We start from the raw sequence: 19655 nt of genomic DNA, 5'->3' as shown, positions 1-19655 counted from the left end.
TTTTATATATATATGTATAATTTGTCTCCTTTTCTCAGTGAGGTTCTTCTTGATCAGCTACACGTCCTTTCAGACCCACAGGGCTGAGTGGTCTTCTCACAGTGGGAGGATGGACAGAAACACCTGTGCTTTAAGTGCTGTTTATCTGATGGGGCAGTTTTGGTGGCTGTTCAGTCGTTTGTTTGTAGCTTTCAATCATTCTTTGACCTCATGAAGTTTGGAGGTCTGTAGTGATTGACTCTGCAGAAAGTTGCCACGTCTGCGCACTATGCCCCTCAGCATCCACTGACCCCACTCTGTGATTTTACATGGCCAACCAGTTGGTCACCAACTTTCTGCAGAGTCCATCACTACAGACCTCCAAACTTCATGTGGCCTTCAGATCAGCTCAAGAACAGCGTAGAGAGCTTCATGGAATGGGTTTCCATGGCCGAGCAGCTGCATCCAAGCCTTACATCACCAAGCGCAATGCAAAGCGTGGAATGCAGTGGAGTAAAGCGCCGCCACTGGACTCTAGAGCAGTGGAGACGAGTTCTCTGGAGTGACCAATCACGCTTCTCCGTCTGGAAATCCGATGGACGAGTCTGGGTTTGGCGGTTGCCAGGAGACGGTACTTGTCTGACTGCATTGTGAGTGTAAAGTTTGGTGGAGGGGGGATCATGGTGTGGGGGTGTTTTTCAGGAGTTGGGCTCGGCTCCTTAGTTCCAGTGAAAGGAACTCTTAAAGCTTCAGCACCAAGAGATTTTGGACAATTTCACGCTCCCAACTTTGTGGGAACAGTTTGGGGACGGCCCCTTCCTGTTCCAGCATGACTGCAGACCAGTGCACAAAGCAGGTCCATAAAGACACGGATGAGCCAGTTTGGTGTGGAAGAACTTGACTGGCCTGCACAGAGTCCTGACCTCAACCCCATAGAACACCTTTGGGATGAATTAGAGCGGAGACTGTGAGCCAGGCCTTCTCGTCCAACATCAGTGTCTGACCTCACAAATGTTCTTCTGGAAGAACGGTCAAAAATTCCCATAAACACTCCTAACCCTTGTGGAAAGCCTTCCCAGAAGAGCTGAAGCTGTTATAGCTGCAAAGGGTGGGCCAACATCATATTAAACCCTATGGAATAAGAATGGGACGTCACTCAAGTTCATATGTGTGTGAAGCCAGACGACCGAATACTTTTGGCAATATAGTGTGTGTGTGTGTGTGTGTGTGTGTGTGTGTGTATCTCCAAGTAGTAACTTTACAGGAGAAGGGAAAAAAAAAACTACTTTTAATGGAAGTCAGTGGAACCAGACTTTTCCAGGTCATTTTGGGTCGTTTCTTTTGGCCCATTTTCATGAAATCTGAGCACAATGTAAAGAGCAACAGGCGTTCTCAATTGTCAAACAAAAATCGAGATACGAGGTTCATAAATGTCTTTATATTTTTATAAAATATGTATTTATATATATATTTTTCCAGTAGTGAAGGTATTTTGGGCAGTGACCGTCACAAGTCCATCATAATCACAGAGCACTTTCCTTTTTAATGCAGGAGAATCTCCATCAGTCATCAGATGGAGTTGAGCTTCAGCTTTAATCTGTACACTGAGAATCTGAGCACGTGGACTCGTGACTGTGAGTCTGAGCATGAAATGAGACCCGTTTTGTTTGTAAGAGCTATTTTAGACCATTTTTATGTAACACAACTGTATGTTTCTGTAGCGTTATGTAACTCTGAACAGTAACGGAACCAAACGGCTGAAGGAATCTGCTGTAATCCTGTTCAGGAGAACATGCATCACCACACACACACACACACACACACACACACCTGCAGAGGAATAATCAGGAGAAGACTGCAGATTAAGGTCTGGAACAGCTTCACAGTTCAAACTGTTAGACACCAGGTCTTCATGAGGAGCCCCATCATGAATGTGCAGTAAAGGGGAACTCCAGTTTTCAAAATTTCTGCAAAATTAAACGATTAAAGTGTAAACAGGTTCATTCTGAGCGGTTTGGTGTGAAACGCTCGGTTCTAGATAAACTCACCGAGTCAGAGCCGTTCACAGTGGTGGTGATGGGAACCAGACGTCCCTCTAAAAGCTCCTACAGAAAGTTCCTACATGAACTGGTTCTGAATTCACTGCCTGATGACTGAGATGCTGTTTTATGGTCATTTTGGGAAGATTTGGATATAAATATATTAATATGTTTGTGTAGTAGTCATGACAACCCACTGAAATCCGTAAAATCCATGGAATTCTCCTGAAAGCTCAAACTCCTCGGGACCACCGGTGGCTCCAAGCCACACTCCTTCACGTTCTTCATAACGTTCATACTCCATGAGCTCCATTCAGAAGCTGGGCGTCGTGTGAGGCTGTAGCTCTTCTCTCCAGTCTAATAGACGGTGACGTCATTTTAAACCCTTATAATAAAAGAAGCTGAACTCAGTTTGTTTTTCTACTGAAAGTCGAGCCGTTTTTCCCCAAATCTGGGCTCTAAACTATAAACAGACGGCGTCTCTTCAGTGATCTGCTCTGGAAACATCACTTTTAGAGAACAACACAAAGAGCGGCGCAGATTTTTGGCTTTCAGCAGTGAATTGTAAGAATATAGTGATGTGTAGATCATAAAACACACGTTCTGCTCATTTGAGGGAGATTTTACAAAAAATAATAAATAAATAAAAATGTACATTTATTTCATGCAGTTACTGAATAATTTGCTTTATGATTTGGTCACAAAAATTCAGATGGACAAAGCAAACTATACCCTGGTCAGTCAGAGGTTAAAGATCATCAAATATGCCTGCACATTTAAATGTAAAATTCTAGAATTTCTGGTTATAATTATTTATATATATTTATTTATATATAATAATATCGACAAGATAAAAGTTTCAAACTAGACACTAAAAGGTGTTTTAGATGTTCAGTCCAACATTTCTCTTTTTTTCTTTTGTAATTATAATTATATACTTTCTAATTTGTTATTTTGTAATAACTTATTTTCCATTAAGTGATATTAAATATAATATACTGCATGAGTTTACAGTGTTTATATAGATTTATATAGCACATTTATAATACAAGGTATAAAAACAATTCAAGATTTTTATTTTCTTAGAACTTAATTGCAGTTAATGACTAAAATAACCCGAGTACTAATTTTGTAATACCTTTTAATTAATTTTAGTAGAACTTCATTCTGGATATTAATTTTATTAGAAATTCATTCTGCATTTTATTAGAACTTTAATCTGGATATTAATCTTATTAGAACTTCATTCTGGAGGGTGAATTTAACAGAACTTCCTTCTGGATAATATATTTATTAGAACTTAATTATGGGTGTTAATTTTATTACAATTTCATTCTGCATATTTTTTAAAACTTCAATCTAGATATTAATTTTATTAGAAATTCATTACAGATATTAAACAATTAGAACTATTCTGGATATTAATTTTATTAGATTGTTTTATGGATATTACATTTATTAGAACTTCTTTTTGGATATTAAATTGATTAGAACTACATTCTAGATATTAATTTTATTATAACTACAGTCGTTATTTTATTGGACCTTTCTGGATATTAAATTGATTATAACTACATTCTAGTTATTAATTTTTATTAGAACTACATTCTAGATATTTATTTTATTAGAACTTTCTTCTGGATATTAAACTGATTATAACTACACTCTAGATATTAATATTTATTATATCTTCATTCCAGATGTTGGTAGATGATCCAGATGATTGGGATCATTAATTAACTCTGGATACCAGGTAAAAAACAGACCGGGCCAAAGAAATGAATTAATTTTTTCTTTATTACTGATGATTTTGTCGTTAGGGAATAACAGTACCGACTGGTTATGAAATAACAATAATAACTACGTACATTGAAAAATAAAGAGTTTCCGTTCTGCTACGGTTCCAGCAACGTGTGTTGAGTTGTGAGGTTCCGACTGTGGACTGAGTTCTCTGTGCTGAGTGAATCCCTTTATCAGCCTGTCAATCAGAGCCAACCTGGAGAACATTGGACACAGAACAGCTGGAGACGACGACGATGACGACTCCAGTTTACAATCACAACACCGACTTTTCCTCTAAGGGTCACTGACCGGAGCGTTTCTGCTTCCTTCATAACTCAGTGATTGAGGTGTAATCAGAGGTTCAGACGTATTTACAGTGGTGGTGATGGGAACCAGGCGTCGCCATGACTACAATACAGATATAGACACTTTATTTACCATCCAGAACCACCAGAGAACCTACACGAGTCTTCTGAGCTTATATGGAATGTTGATGATGGAAAACAGTGGAAAATCTGGAATAATGAGTTTTCTTTGGGGACTATTTTGCCGCACAGCGCCCTGCATGTCTCCCTCCACCATGAATGGAGTTGAAGTTCTCTAAACTCTCATAAAACAGCGTTTCAGTCATCAGGCAGTGAATTCAGAACCAGCTCATGTAGGAACTTTCTGTGAGGAGCTTTTAGAGGGACGTCTGGTTCCCATCACCACCACTGTGAATGGTTCTGACTCGGTACGTTTATCTAGAACAGAGCGTTTCACACCAAACTGCTCAGAACTGCTCTGATTACATCTTAACCAACTAATAATGCAGATATTATGAAAAGTCAGTGACCTCCTTTAAACAATCACATTTCAGCCTTACTGCTGCAAGTGCAAGCTCTCCATGCTATCAAAAAAAAAAAACCCATGGTGGTCATTAGTGGTCATCACCCAACCCCAGTTCAGTTCTCTGGAAACGTCCCGAGTGCTGAAAACTGAATACATTTATTGCGGTCTCTGTGCATCTGAATCTGTCCGTATATTAAACATTCACTCCAGTACCCAAGACTGTACAGTACCTAATATCAAACGTATCGTTACAGTTATTTGTGTTAAGATAATAAACACATGCATAACTGACTCCTGCTGGACGCAGGACGATGGAAAGCACTGGAAAAGGTTTGGCACAGTGATAACGAAGATTACCGAATATTAAACCCAGCCATGCTAGTGATACAACTGACCAATACTCAGATTATAAAATGTATAAATTAAAAAAAGAGAAAAGAAGAACAAGATGCTCCACAGACATAATTCACTTAAATAAAAAAATTAAGACAACAAGTCAAAGACAAAATAATAATTATTATAATAGTCATAATTAACTGCTACAAACAGGGCCGTCTTATTTAGGTACAAAGCCATAGTTTGGCATTAAATCAAATTAACCCAGAGGGCAGTGATGAGTCGTTAATGACGTCTATAGAGGGCGGAGCTGAGCGGCGTTTGTTTATTTGATGGTCGTTAATGATGTCTTTAGAGGGCGGAGCTGAGCGGCGTTTGTTTATCTGATGGTCGTTAATGACGTCTTTAGAGGGCGGAGCTGAGCGGCGTTTGTTTATTTGATGGTCGTTAATGACGTCTTTAGAGGGCGGAGCTGAGCGGCGTTTGTTTATTTGATGGTCGTTAATGACGTCTTGAGGGTGGAGCTGAGCGGCGTTTGTTTATTTGATGGTAGTTAATGACGTCTTTAGAGGGCGGAGCTGAGCGGCGTTTGTTTATTTGATGGTCGTTAATGACGTCTTTAGAGGGCGGAGCTGAGCGGCGTTTGTTTATTTGATGGTCGTTAATGACGTCTTGAGGGCGGAGCTGAGCGGCGTTTGTTTATTTGATGGTAGTTAATGACGTCTTTAGAGGGCGGAGCTGAGCGGCGTTTGTTTATTTGATGGTCGTTAATGACGTCTTTAGAGGGCGGAGCTGAGCGGCGTTTGTTTATTTGATGGTCGTTAATGATGTCTTTAGAGGGCGGAGCTGAGCGGCGTTTGTTTATTTGATGGTCGTTAATGACGTCTTTAGAGGGCGGAGCTGAGCGGCGTTTGTTTATTTGATGGTCGTTAATGATGTCTTTAGAGGGCGGAGCTGAGCGGCGTTTGTTTATCTGATGGTCGTTAATGACGTCTTTAGAGGGCGGAGCTGAGCGGCGTTTGTTTATTTGATGGTCGTTAATGACGTCTTTAGAGGGCGGAGCTGAGCGGCGTTTGTTTATTTGATGGTCGTTAATGACGTCTTGAGGGTGGAGCTGAGCGGCGTTTGTTTATTTGATGGTAGTTAATGACGTCTTTAGAGGGCGGAGCTGAGCGGCGTTTGTTTATTTGATGGTCGTTAATGACGTCTTTAGAGGGCGGAGCTGAGCGGCGTTTGTTTATTTGATGGTAGTTAATGACGTCTTTAGAGGGCGGAGCTGAGCGGCGTTTGTTTATTTGATGGTCGTTAATGACGTCTTTAGAGGGCGGAGCTGAGCGGCGTTTGTTTATTTGATGGTCGTTAATGACGTCTTTAGAGGGCGGAGCTGAGCGGCGTTTGTTTATTTGATGGTCGTTAATGACGTCTTTAGAGGGCGGAGCTGAGCGGCGTTTGTTTATTTGATGGTCGTTAATGATGTCTTTAGAGGGCGGAGCTGAGCGGCGTTTGTTTATTTGATGGTCGTTAATGACGTCTTTAGAGGGCGGAGCTGAGCGGCGTTTGTTTATTTGATGGTCGTTAATGACGTCTTTAGAGGGCGGAGCTGAGCGGCGTGTGTTTATTTGATGGTCGTTAATGACGTCTTTAGAGGGCGGAGCTGAGCGGCGTTTGTTTATTTGATGGTCGTTAATGATGTCTTTAGAGGGCGGAGCTGAGCGGCGTTTGTTTATTTGATGGTCGTTAATGATGTCTTTAGAGGGCGGAGCTGAGCGGCGTTTGTTTATTTGATGGTCGTTAATGACGTCTTTAGAGGGCGGAGCTGAGCGGCGTGTGTTTATTTGATGGTCGTTAATGACGTCTTTAGAGGGCGGAGCTGAGCGGGGTTTGTTTATTTGATGGTCGTTAATGACGTCTTTAGAGGGCGGAGCTGAGCGGGGTTTGTTTATTTGATGGTCGTTAATGACGTCTTTAGTGGGCGGAGCTGAGCGGCGTTTATTTTATGTGTACCAATTCATAAACTGGGTCATTTTTTTGTCAAACTACTGCTTTAAGTACTAAATAAGGGTAAAAAGAGCGGCTTGGGCTCGTTAAAAACTGCAAATTTTAGCCACAGCATCATTCTAACCCTTCTTAATGATGCCGGCAGCTGGGTGCGATTCGAGACACAGCCCAAATAGCTACAGTAAACGTGGAGCGATTTGGGACACGGCCCTGAGGGAGCGAGTGGAGTGGAAGAGTAAGGTAAACATTCAAGTAAAAGCATAACAAGTCCATAAATACAGCGTCTGTAAACATGTCCAATACATCGTCTCTGCTGTCCACTAATCTGGGCTACATTAACACAAAACGCAGACAGGAATCACAGCGGTCATCACTCGGCGTTCCCACAGCACGAAGTGCGGGTGCGGCGGATTCCCACTCCGGCCTTCACGCTGTACCTCGTTCCACTGAAGAAGGGTGGCTTGTGTTACAGCAAACGCTCCATCAGACATGCGATGAGCTACATTCTATAGGAAAAGTTCTATATAGAACCGTTTCACGCTCAAACGGTTCTTTGCCTTGTAAACTTCAGACTGATGTTGGATATGGTTCTACACAGTATGAAAAAGGGTTCTGCTACTGTTGCGATGTCAAGCTTGCATACAATAGAAGAACCCTTGCTGGTGCAATACAGAACCATATACAACACATTCTCCATACAAAGAACCTTTTAAGGATGGCATGGTTCTATATAGAACTCATGGTTCTAAACAGAACTTTTACCTTTACTAAAGAGACCCATGTTTTTACAGTGTGTTCTTTAACTGTGGTGTACAGGAGTGTTTTGCATTGTTATTGCGCAGTCACAGCAGAGTGTTACTGGAGAGCATCGTGGTAGTAGAGAATCGTGGGAGTTGTAGTTTTAGCAGTAATCGTAGTTTTAAGCAGAAGCGTCAGGCAGCCACAGGGGTTTGTTTTGCTCCTGCTCCACGATGGCCATCACCTGAGTGCAGATAGAGGAGAGAGGTCCACCCTGCACCACACCTGCAGCACAGCAAACAACACACTATTAACACCACCTTCACCCTTTATTGGCTGCTATGCAATCGATTGGAGCCAAAAGTTTGCTGTGGTGAATCATTATGTGCCAAATGATTTGGAATGGATCTGCTTTAATGACTCATTCTGCACCAAATGATTCAGCACTAAACAACTTTAATGAATCATCATATATGAAATAATTCAGTACTGAAACTGGTCCTGGGCCAAACGTTCTAGTACTGAACTGAGCTGATGAATCATTATGTGATAAATGATTCAGCAGTGAACTGTTTTAGCAAATCATCCCACGCCAAATGATTCAGCACTGAACTACTTTAGCGAATCATCATATATGAAATAATTCAGTACTGAAACTGGTCCTGGGCCAAACGTTCTAGTACTGAACTGAGCTGATGAATCATTATGTGATAAATGATTCAGCAGTGAACTGTTTTAGCAAATCATCCCACGCCAAATGATTCAGCACTGAACTACTTTGGAGAATCATCATTTTCCTAACAATTAAATGATGTGATGCTTTGGGGAATCAACTTGTGTGCAACAACTGAGCACTGAACCATAATGTGACAAATAATTCAGCACTGAACTGCTTTGGTGAGTCGTTCAGTGTCAAATGATTCAGCAGTAGGATTGGTGAATCCATCAGTCGATTTGGCACTGAACTGTTTTGGTGAATCATCCTGCACCTAATGATTTAGCAGTGAACTACTTCTGTGAATCATCCTGTGTGCAGTTCTTCACAGCTTTGGTGAATTATGTGTCTAATGATTTGGCACTGAACTTATTTTCCTTTGACTACTCTGATGATTCATCAGGTACCAAACAAAGCAGCACTGAAAGTCTTTATTAAATCATTCTTTGGCCAACAATTCAGCCCTGAACTGTTTTGGTGAATCATAATGTGACAAACAATTCAGCATTGAACAGCTTTGGTGGCAGATTCTGTGTCAAACAATTCAGCACTAAATTGATTTGGTGATTCAGAATGTGTCAAACGATTCAGTACTAAATTGATTTGGTGGCTCAGAATGTGTCAAACAATTCAGCACTAAACTGATTTGGTGATTCAGAATGTGTCAAACGATTCAGTCCTAAACTGATTTGGTGAATGAGAATGTGACAAACGATTCAGTACTGAACCGCTTTGGTGAATCATAATGTGACAAACAATTCAGCATTGAACAGCTTTGGTGGCAGATTCTGTGTCAAACAATTCAGCACTAAATTGATTTGGTGAATCAGAATGTGACAAACGATTCAGTACTGAACCGCTTTGGTGAATCATCATGCGTCCAACGATTTGGCACTGAAATGCCTCAGTGAACCATTATGCGCCAGATGACTCAGCACTATCTTTTTTGGCCAGCCACTGGTTTGTGCCGACTGATTATGCACTGGACTCTTCTGGTGAATCATCACGTGTCAAACAATTCCGCCCTGAACTGATCTGGTGAAATGAATCAGAACTGCTTTAGTGAATCATCCTGTGGAGTGCATGTTTCTGCGCTGTCTGAACGCGGACAGGAGTTGTGTGTACCTGTGAAGTACTTGCTGTATTCCTGCTCCATTTTCTGAGCCGCCTCAAACTGCTCCTTGGAATGTTTCTGAGACACTTTATCCCGCAGATACACCGGATCCTTCTGCTCCCTACGAAAGGATACAGAGAGATGAACGCAGAAGGCCGAGCATGGCCCAGGAGGGGCAGTTCCAGTTCCAGGGGCAGAGCCCCACTGTACTGATCACTTTAATTAATTAGGATAATCCAGTCTGCATCAGCGGGACACACTAATCACTCTCTAATCACCTCTACAGGCACCACAACGCTGCACACAATCACACTCACAGAGCAGAGAGACTTACTTGATCTGCTTTGCGTTTTTGTAGCGAATGAAAATGACGATGGGGTAAATGTTAACACTGTGGAGTCGCTCGATGGCATGAGGGGCAATATCGATCAAACAGTGACAATCCTGAGAGAGAGAGAGAGAGAGAGAGAGAGAGAGAGAGAGAGAGAGAGAGAGAGAGAGAGAGAGAGAGAGAGAGAGAGAGAGAGAGAGAGAGAGAGAGAGAGAGAGAGAGAGAGAATGAGCGAGAGAGAGAGAATGAGCGAGAGAGAGAAAATGAGAGAGAGAGGAGACAAAAAGAGAGAGAGAGAGAGAGAGAGAGAGAGAGAGAGAGAGAGAGAGAGAGAGAGAGAGAGAGAGAGAGAGAGAGAGAGAATGAGAGAGAGAGAGAGAGAGAGAGAGAGAGAGAGAGAGAGAGAGAGAGAGAGAGAGAGAGAGAGAGAGAGAGAGAATGGGGGGATTAAGATCTGACCTCCTTCTTAATGGTGTTCTGTTAATAGGACTGTGTGTGTGTGTGTGTGTGTGTGTGTGTGTGTGTGTGTGTGTATACACAGAGCGTTTCGTCACAAATTCGTCACAGAGAGAATATGAGATGGAGATAAACAGAAAGAGGGCAAGACAAAGGACGCTGAGAATGGAGTGAGATGAGTTAAGTCTCGAGGCCCAGTCCCATTTCACCCCTCGCCCCTGCCACTCAGCCCTACCCCTCTGCTTGGTGTGTTCACGGCCAGCGGCAGGGTGTCCCGATTCTTCTCGAGATAGAGAGGCAGGGCAAAGTTTTAGAGCTACATGACTTTTGGTTTTTCAGAGTCACTCCAAACAGACTGATATGAGGAAAAAAGGAAAAACTGGAAAAAAAACGCTGAAAACGAGACCAAAGAAGCCCAAATGTAAGAAGTAGTGCTGACGTCTCTGCAGCTAAATTTCCCGTTCCACCTTAAATGGTGCAGCAGTTACATTCTGGCGCAGGAGGCAACAGAACGTCTGCACCATTTAAGGTGGAACGGGAAAATCCAAACAAGAATCTGGAGAATCTCTGACGTCAGCTTCATATCACAGAAGAATTAGGGGGGGTGATAATAAATAACTGCCCCCCTCTTTGAAGCCGTATGATCCCTAAATGTAACTAAAGCCCAGCAGTGAGGAGCTGAACTTCCCCCTCCTCTGCTGTCCCTGCAGACGGGCAGGGTCGCCTACAGAGCGGCGCTAGTAGCTGTTAATGAAGTGATGCTCTTTTATTAGAGGGGCTCATTTCAGAGGAAGATCTCAACTATTAACTCTTATAACTCAGTTCTAATCAGTAAGGAGCGTTTCGCTACTATGCTGCTCTTAAATGGAGTGGACTCCAGCAGCACTGCTATGTCTGATCCACTCAGACCAGCACAACACACTCTAACACCATCACCACCACCAGGTCAGTGTTACTGCAGTGCTGAGAATGATCCACCACCCAAATAGTACCTGCTCTGTGAGGGTCCATGGGGGTCCTGACCACTGAAGAACAGGGTAACAGAGTATCAGAGAAACAGATGGACTACAGTCTGTAACTGTAGAACTACAGAGAGCAGCTATACAGTAAGTGGAGCTGATAAAGTGGACAGTGAGTGTAGAAACGAGGAGGCGGTCAGAACGTTACACACACTGTTATGAACCGTTACTTTAACTGTATGTGTGTAGTTGCCGTCACTGTGCTGTGCTGTTTAAACATCATTAAATTATTAATTATCCAGTTATAGTGGATTATTCACTTCTGACTGATGTTCTGTGTGGGCAGGTTTGAGTCTGTTTGTTTTGATAGTCAGATATGAGAACAAAGCAAAATCTTTCTTCCTGCAAAACAAGACGGCAGACTCGGCAACGTTATCGAAGTCAGATGATCTTAAAACGTCTCTTTTCTGTTTGCTTACAAACACGCGTGTGGTTTGGATGCGAAATGTGGCATCTGCACTTTCTCCTCCTGTCTGTGAGCTACAGGCGTGAACCGGTTCCCGTAAAATCACAGCATGCTGGTGATGACCGCGAGTCCGCGGGGTTAGTGGTGGCTCTACTGTTTACAGTGATGCCTGTGTGTGTTTGTGCAGGACGTTCAGAGGGTCAGTAACCCCATTGGAGCCGGAGATGGAGGGGGTAAAGTTGGAGATAAGAAGGCCAGCGAGGTCGGTTGGATGACCTCAGTCAAGGACTGGGCCGGGGGCACAATCTCCACACGGACGAGTGCTGGTGAGTGCCAACCCTGCTGACCGGTGTATATCAGTGTTGCGCCGGTTCACAGTGGACGTGAACTGGTTCATGATCATTTGCTTCTTTTTCTGAATCAATAAATAGTCCACTACTCCTTTTCTACCCGTCCATCAACCCAAAATCATTGCTCCTCTCAAACTAAACCACTGAGCAATGTCACACGAGTTACATTACAGTTTAACACTAACAGTGTCACATTACAGTGACGATAAAAAAGTGCGCTGCTTATGAAAAGTTTATATAGACAATATTAACTTATGCAGCAGATCAAAACCACAACATGGATTCGTTCAGAAAGGCTCCAGAATAACCTGCACTGTAACAACATCAGCATCACGCCAAGTATCAACAGTTTATTAAATCAACTGCAAATACAAATGAGCTAAGGTCAGCAGACGTGACGGTCAGCGAAATAAGTCAGAACAAAGATTGTGGCATCGGAGAAAGAAATCAGAAATGCACTGTCTGCTTTTAAATCAAAACAAATTTTATTGAATTTTAATGCGGACCTGGACCTGTAACCAATAAACTATAGAGAATTATTTCATTTGGACAGGGAGGTCCTGTTTTAATCAGCGTAACATTTCTAGTCATTATGGTGTCGGTTTAGCGGCTGGAGACTCAAAGGCCAATCACAAGCGCTGTAAATATAACGTGATGCTGCTCAGCCAATCAGATCTGTGCGTTAGGATGAGCTCTGAGACTCGAGTGAGTGACGCCACACAGGGGAGGGACGAGGAGAGAAACAGCAGTCAGAGAAGAAAGTGAGTCAGAGGGAAGTTATTCCACATGACGTGATCTAAAAAGAGAAAACTGACAGTAAATGTTGCTGAAATCTGACCGAACTGGACTTTATTTGATCTGATGTTCAGTAAATGTTGTTGAAATCTGACCGAACTGGACTTTGTTTGATCTGATGTTCAGTAAATGTTGTTGAAATCTGACCGAACTGGACTTTATTTGATCTGATGTTCAGTAAATGTTGTTGAAATCTGACCGAACTGGACTTTATTTGATCTGATGTTCAGTAAATGTTGGTGAAATCTGACCGAACTGGACTTTGTTTGATCTGATGTTCAGTAAATGTTGTTGAAATCTGACCGAACTGGACTTTATTTGATCTGATGTTCAGTAAATGTTGTTGAAATCTGACCGAACTGGACTTTGTTTGATCTGATGTTCAGTAAATGTTGGTGAAATCTGACCGAACTGGACTTTATTTGATCTGATGTTCAGTAAATGTTGTTGAAATCTGACCGAACTGGACTTTATTTGATCTGATGTTCAGTAAATGTTGTTGAAATCTGACCGAACTGGACTTTATTTGATCTGATGTTCAGTAAATGTTGGTGAAATCTGACCGAACTGGACTTTATTTGATCTGATGTTCAGTAAATGTTGGTGAAATCTGACCGAACTGGACTTTGTTTGATCTGATGTTCAGTAAATGTTGTTGAAATCTGACCGAACTGGACTTTATTTGATCTGATGTTCAGTAAATGTTGTTGAAATCTGACCGAACTGGACTTTATTTGATCTGATGTTCAGTAAATGTTGTTGAAATCTGACCGAACTGGACGTTATTTGATCTGATGTTCAGTAAATGTTGTTGAAATCTGACCGAACTGGACGTTATTTGATCGGATGTTCAGTAAATGTTGTTGAAATCTGACCGAACTGGACGTTATTTGATCTGTTATTCAGTAAATGTTGGTGAAATCTGACCGAACTGGAATTTATTTGATCTGTTATTCAGTAAATGTTGGTGAAATCTGACCGAACTGGACGTTATTTGATCTGTTATTCAGTAAATGTTGGTGAAATCTGACCGAACTGGACTTTATTTGATCTGATGTTCAGTAAATGTTGGTGAAATCTGACCGAACTGGACTTTATTTGATCTGATGTTCAGTAAATGTTGGTGAAATCTGACCGAACTGGACTTTATTTGATCTGATGTTCAGTAAATGTTGGTGAAATCTGACCGAACTGGACTTTGTTTGATCTGATGTTCAGTAAATGTTGGTGAAATCTGACCGAACTGGACTTTATTTGATCTGATGTTCAGTAAATGTTGGTGAAATCTGACCGAACTGGACTTTATTTGATCTGATGTTCAGTAAATGTTGGTGAAATCTGACCGAACTGGACTTTATTTGATCTGATGTTCAGTAAATGTTGGTGAAATCTGACCGAACTGGACTTTATTTGATCTGATGTTCAGTAAATGTTGGTGAAATCTGACCGAACTGGACTTTATTTGATCTGATGTTCAGTAAATGTTGGTGAAATCTGACCGAACTGGACTTTATTTGATCTGATATTCAGCTGTCGACTGTATAAGATGCTGATATTCCTGCTCGGCTACTTCAGTAAACAGTATGTGGCCCTGAGTCACAATGCAGGTCAGACGTTATGATGTTCTGGACCTTCGCTTGAGGACATTTCATCTAACTGGACCTTACTGAATTTTAATTAAAGACCCCTCGTCTAGGCAATTTTTGGATGAAGGACATGAACGTGGCGCATGCAATTTTCAATGTGTAGTAGGAAAATAAAGACACTGAGAATTCCACGAACACAAGGGCGCTCCTCAAACGCAGCCATCCAGAGGGAGCCGACAACGGCAAAGCCAAACAATGCTGGACACGCTTAGCTGGACAAAGCTACCTTAGAGTGAGCAAAGAAAACAACAGTCCAGCACCTACATCATGTGCAGACCTGCATCCAACACAACGTGGAAAACGAAGGACTCCGGTACATGTTCAGGTCCCCGCAGCGACGCTTTCTCACCCACAGCCGTTTTAAAGCTGCACAGAGAAGTGAAGCTTAAAGCTGTGGAATTCTTAAAGCTGTGGAATTCTTAAAGCTGTGGAAGTCTTAAAGCTGAGGAAATCTTAAAGCTGAGGAAGTCTTAAAGCTGAGGAAGTCTTAAAGCTGAGGAAGTCTTAAAGCTGAGGAAGTCTTAAAGCTCAGGAATTCTTGAAGCTGTGGAGGTCTTAAAGCTCAGGAATTCTTAAAGCTGTGGAAGTCTTAAAGCTGAGGAAGTCTTAAAGCTGAGGAAGTCTTAAAGCTGAGGAAGTCTTAAAGCTGAGGAAGTCTTAAAGCTGAGGAAGTCTTAAAGCTCAGGAATTCTTGAAGCTGTGGAGGTCTTAAAGCTCAGGAATTCTTAAAGCTGTGGAAGTCTTAAAGCTGTGGAAGTCTTAAAGCTGAGGAAGTCTTAAAGCTGAGGAAATCTTAAAGCTGAGGAAGTCTTAAAGCTGAGGAAGTCTTAAAGCTGTGGAGGTCTTAAAGCTGAGGAAGTCTTAAAGCTCAGGAATTCTTGAAGCTGTGGAGGGCTTAAAGCTGTGGAGGGCTTAAAGCTGTGGAGGGCTTAAAGCTGTGGAGGGCTTAAAGCTGTGGAAGTCTTAAAGCTGAGGAAGTCTTAAAGCTGAGGAAGTCTTAAAGCTGAGGAAGTCTTAAAGCTGAGGAAGTCTTAAAGCTGAGGAAGTCTTAAAGCTCAGGAATTCTTAAAGCTGTGGAGGTCTTAAAGCTCAGGAATTCTTAAAGCTGTGGAGGGCTTAAAGCTGTGGAGGGCTTAAAGCTGTGGAGGGCTTAAAGCTGTGGAGGGCTTAAAGCTGTGGAAGTCTTAAAGCTGTGGAGGGCTTAAAGCTGTGGAGGGCTTAAAGCTGAGGAGGGCTTAAAGCTGTGGAGGGCTAAAAGCTGTGGAGGGCTTAAAGCTGTGGAGGGCTTAAAGCTGAGGAGGGCTTAAAGCTGAGGAGGGCTTAAAGCTGAGGAGGGCTTAAAGCTGTGGAGGGCTTAAAGCTGTGGAGGGCTTAAAGCTGTGGAGGGCTTAAAGCTGAGGAGGGCTTAAAGCTGAGGAGGGCTTAAAGCTGAGGAGGGCTTAAAGCTGAGGAGGGCTTAAAGCTGAGGAGGGCTTAAAGCTGAGGAGGGCTTAAAGCTGAGGAGGGCTTAAAGCTGAGGAGGGCTTAAAGCTGAGGAGGGCTCTGAAAGGACTGCATTAAATTACAACACATGGACGTCAAGGGACTGCACAGAGGACTAACTCTCACAGAGGACTAGCGACTGCACAGAGGACTAGCGACTGCACAGAGGACTAGCGACTGCACAGAGGACTAATGACTGCACAGAGGACCAACTCACAGAGGACTAATGACTGCACAGAGGACTAATGACTGCACAGAGGACCAACTCACAGAGGACTAATGACTGCACAGAGGACCAACTCACAGAAGAACAACTCACAGAGGACTAACGACTGCACAAAGGACTAATGACTGCACAGAGGACCAACTCACAGAAGACCAACTCACAGAGGACTAACGACTGCACAAAGGACTAATGACTGCACAGAGGACCAACGCACAGAGGACTAATGACTGCACAGAGGACCAACGCACAGAGGACTAACGACTGCACAGAAGACCAACTCACAGAGGACTAACGACTGCACAGAGGATTAACGACTGCACAGAGGACTAAATGCTACAAAATGTAGCACGAGAATCTGGAATTTCCGGAAAAAAACCTGGCAGCTGTATTTGCAGGTAAAAAATGGCAATAAATTACAACGCAGATCGGAATAATCAACAAATCCCAACATGTTTAAAATCACAATAACATCATATCATGATCATATCGGATCTCCACCCCTCGTACATAAAAACACTTGCTGTGCCGCTTTAACTCAAACACCAGTGGGAACGTTTCTTTTTATTTTTCACCAACACGTTTTTCCACAAAACAAGCTGGACTAACCTTTTCAATGATTTCTTTAATGGACGCCACAGTGGTGACGTCGAAGTGTCCACTCCTGCGTTTGTAGTCGATGAAGAGGCAGTCCTTCACTCCACGCTCGATCGCCTGCTGGGACGCCTTCATCACCTCTAACGAAGACACACAGAACAGAGGCTTCCGTGGACGTCGACACTCTCTAATAACACATTCAGGCCCGGTCCCATTTCACCCCTCGCCCCACCACTGAGCCCTACCCCTCTGCTCTGTGTGTTCTCGTCTAGGGGGTCGTCGTATCTCGTCGTTGAGATAGAGGAGTCAAGTGTTGGGGCTGCGTGACCCTCCAAACGGAGAGATATGAGAAAAAACAGCAGGGCGGCTGAACAAGAGACCAAAGAAACCCAAAAATGTGAGAATTTTCTCCAATAAAGTTACTAATAACATGCTAATGTCTCTGTAGCTATCTAACTAACTTTCCCGTTCCACCTTAAATAGTCCAGCAGTTCTGACGCCTGAAGCTCCAGACTGTACCTGCTGCTCCATTTAAGGTGGAACGGGAAAATTCTCAAGAATCTGGAGAATCTCTGACTTCAGCTTCACATCACTGAAGAATTACGGGGAGGGGGGGTGATAATAAATAACTGCCCCCCTCATTGAAGGCGTCTGATCCCTAAATGTAACTAAAGCCCAGCAGTGAGGAGCTGAACTTTCCCCTCCTCTGCTGTCCCTGCAGACGGGCAGGGTCGCCTACAGAGCGGCGCTAGCAGCTGTTAATGAAGTGATGCTCTTTTATTAGAGGGTCTCATTTCAGAGGGAAGATCTCAACCACTGCCCTGTAGCTCAGGAACAAGGGGCAACACTCCAAAACAAGGGGTAGGGGTAAGAAGGAGAAATGGGACTGGACCACAGTCGTATGCAGACGTTTGAACGCCCCCATTCGATTTACATGTTCACATGAAAAGAAAACATCCTCTACAGAGCAGACAGAGCTCATTTTAGTGCAGAGGGTATTCATCTGCAGTGTTTAACATATTGGAAGAAAAAACGCCACTGGGCCAGTCGGCAAAAGCAGAAGGAAGGCAGGAAGCTTGTGTTACGGCTAGAAAGCCGGACGCTGTATTGCAGCTTGTGTAACTGCAGTGTTCGTCTTCATTATCATTACAGTGGAATGAACGTCTGTTCAGTTCTAAATAATAAAGTTAAGTTGGAAAAAAATGTTTATTCATATGTACTAATTACATTTGCTGAACCTCAGGAGGGAAAAAATGAAATAAGAAATTAAATATTGGATTTTTTTAAAAAGTAATTCTCTCGATCGAGGCGTCTGCACCTGATTTCTGCTAGTATCACTTGCTTTGATCGGCTGTATATTGATTAGTGAAAGGTAATAATTGATGTTGTTACCCAGAAGGCAGCGGCAGTATTTCCCAGGAGCCTCTCTGACCAGCATGTCTTTAATCGGCTCCACCAGAGGCCCCAGAACCAACACTGGCCTGCGATTGGTCGACTCCAGCTTCAGCACTCGCTGGTATGCCAGACTTATACAGTCTACACACACACACACACACACACACACACATTATATACATATATACATACTTACAGGATCGCCTAAGATGAAGAAAACTGATAATTTAATCATTTAATAATTAAATTTGACCGCCGGCTACTTTGTTGAATAAAGACCGGTATCACAACATCTGGACACGTCACAGTTTGCCAATATCAGATGATCTTTAAGTCTGCATTAAGACTGCGCTCTGCTCTCTCACCCTCGGCGAACGTTATAGAGTCTGTGCTGATGGAGTCCGGAGCCGGAGCGTCTTTCCCGTCTCTGGAGCCGCTGCGTTTGTGTTTGAGTTTCCGCCGGAAGAACGAGCGGCGAGCAGCGGCAGAGACCGTTTTACCCTCGTCTTTACCCTCTGTTATGCTGCAGCGCCGAGGAAACTCCTGATCCATCCTAGACACACAGACACACACATGAACAGGCACGGAAACACAGGGTCAGCTTTACGGAAGCCTTATACCCCTGAAAAAGCCAGGAGAATATTTTCAGGGTTTCATTTCAAATCCAATGTGCTGGAATATAAAGACAACGCACCTAAAATTCCATCACTTTCCAAACACCTGTAGCTATAAACACAGGTCTAAAAACCTGTTTTGGAAAATACCTCCTCCAGCTGACAGCACATCTCAGTAACTTTGCCAAAAAACTGAATAATTCAGTCTGAACGACGTTCCCATCAAAGCAAAAGGGGGGAAAAAATAAGAAAACACTATGAAGCACATTTTAAGACTCAGTCGTGGGCTGGAGGTTAGGGAGCTGGCCCTGTGACCGGAAGGTCGCCGGTTCGATCCCCAGGGCCGACAGTCCATGACTGAGGTGTCCTTGAGCAAGACACCTAACCCCCAACTGCTCCCCGGGCGCCGTGGATAGGGCTGCCCACCGCTCCGGGCAAGTGTGCTCACTGCCCCCTAGTGTGTGTGTGTGTGCTCACTAGTGTGTATGTGGTGTTTCACTTCACGGATGGGATAAATGAGGAGGTGGGATTTCCCCGTTTGTGGGATCAAAAAAGTATCACTGAACTTAAAACTCTCCTGCATAGTAAGGTTGTCAGTAGAAAGCGTGACGTCCAATGGAAAGAGAAAAAAACATTTAACACTTAAAAATTTAACTGAACATAACACATCAACAGATCAGGTGACCGTGAGCTTGTTTTATACCATAAATCAGGCAGAACTGCGGCAAATTAAGATTTTTTTAACAATTTTTCATAATCCACTCGCTCGCAGGTGGGGGGGTTTGTTTCTAAATGCAAAGGGCTGAAAC

The 19655-nt window shown here is 43.1% G+C and overlaps 1 protein-coding gene across 2 annotated transcripts in view; it reads right to left on the bottom strand.

The window, feature by feature from the left end:
• Positions 1–6836: 6836 nt before the first annotated feature.
• Positions 6837–19655, bottom strand: part of LOC108413426 (disks large homolog 5-like) — an 83671-nt gene continuing 70852 nt past the window's right edge. For both annotated transcript variants that reach the window (XM_017685934.2, XM_017685936.2), the window contains 6 exons: positions 18598–18785; positions 18230–18373; positions 16850–16977; positions 9867–9976; positions 9544–9653; positions 6837–7988 (listed from right to left, as the gene is read on the bottom strand). In XM_017685934.2, the coding sequence (XP_017541423.1) occupies positions 7885–7988; positions 9544–9653; positions 9867–9976; positions 16850–16977; positions 18230–18373; positions 18598–18785 (784 nt within the window). In that variant the 3' untranslated portion in view covers positions 6837–7884. The remainder of the gene's footprint in view (positions 7989–9543; positions 9654–9866; positions 9977–16849; positions 16978–18229; positions 18374–18597; positions 18786–19655) is intronic.

This window comes from Pygocentrus nattereri, chromosome 13 (assembly GCF_015220715.1).
Source record: "Pygocentrus nattereri isolate fPygNat1 chromosome 13, fPygNat1.pri, whole genome shotgun sequence".
NCBI lineage: Eukaryota > Metazoa > Chordata > Actinopteri > Characiformes > Serrasalmidae > Pygocentrus > Pygocentrus nattereri.
This window is presented reverse-complemented; position numbering and strand designations above follow the sequence as displayed.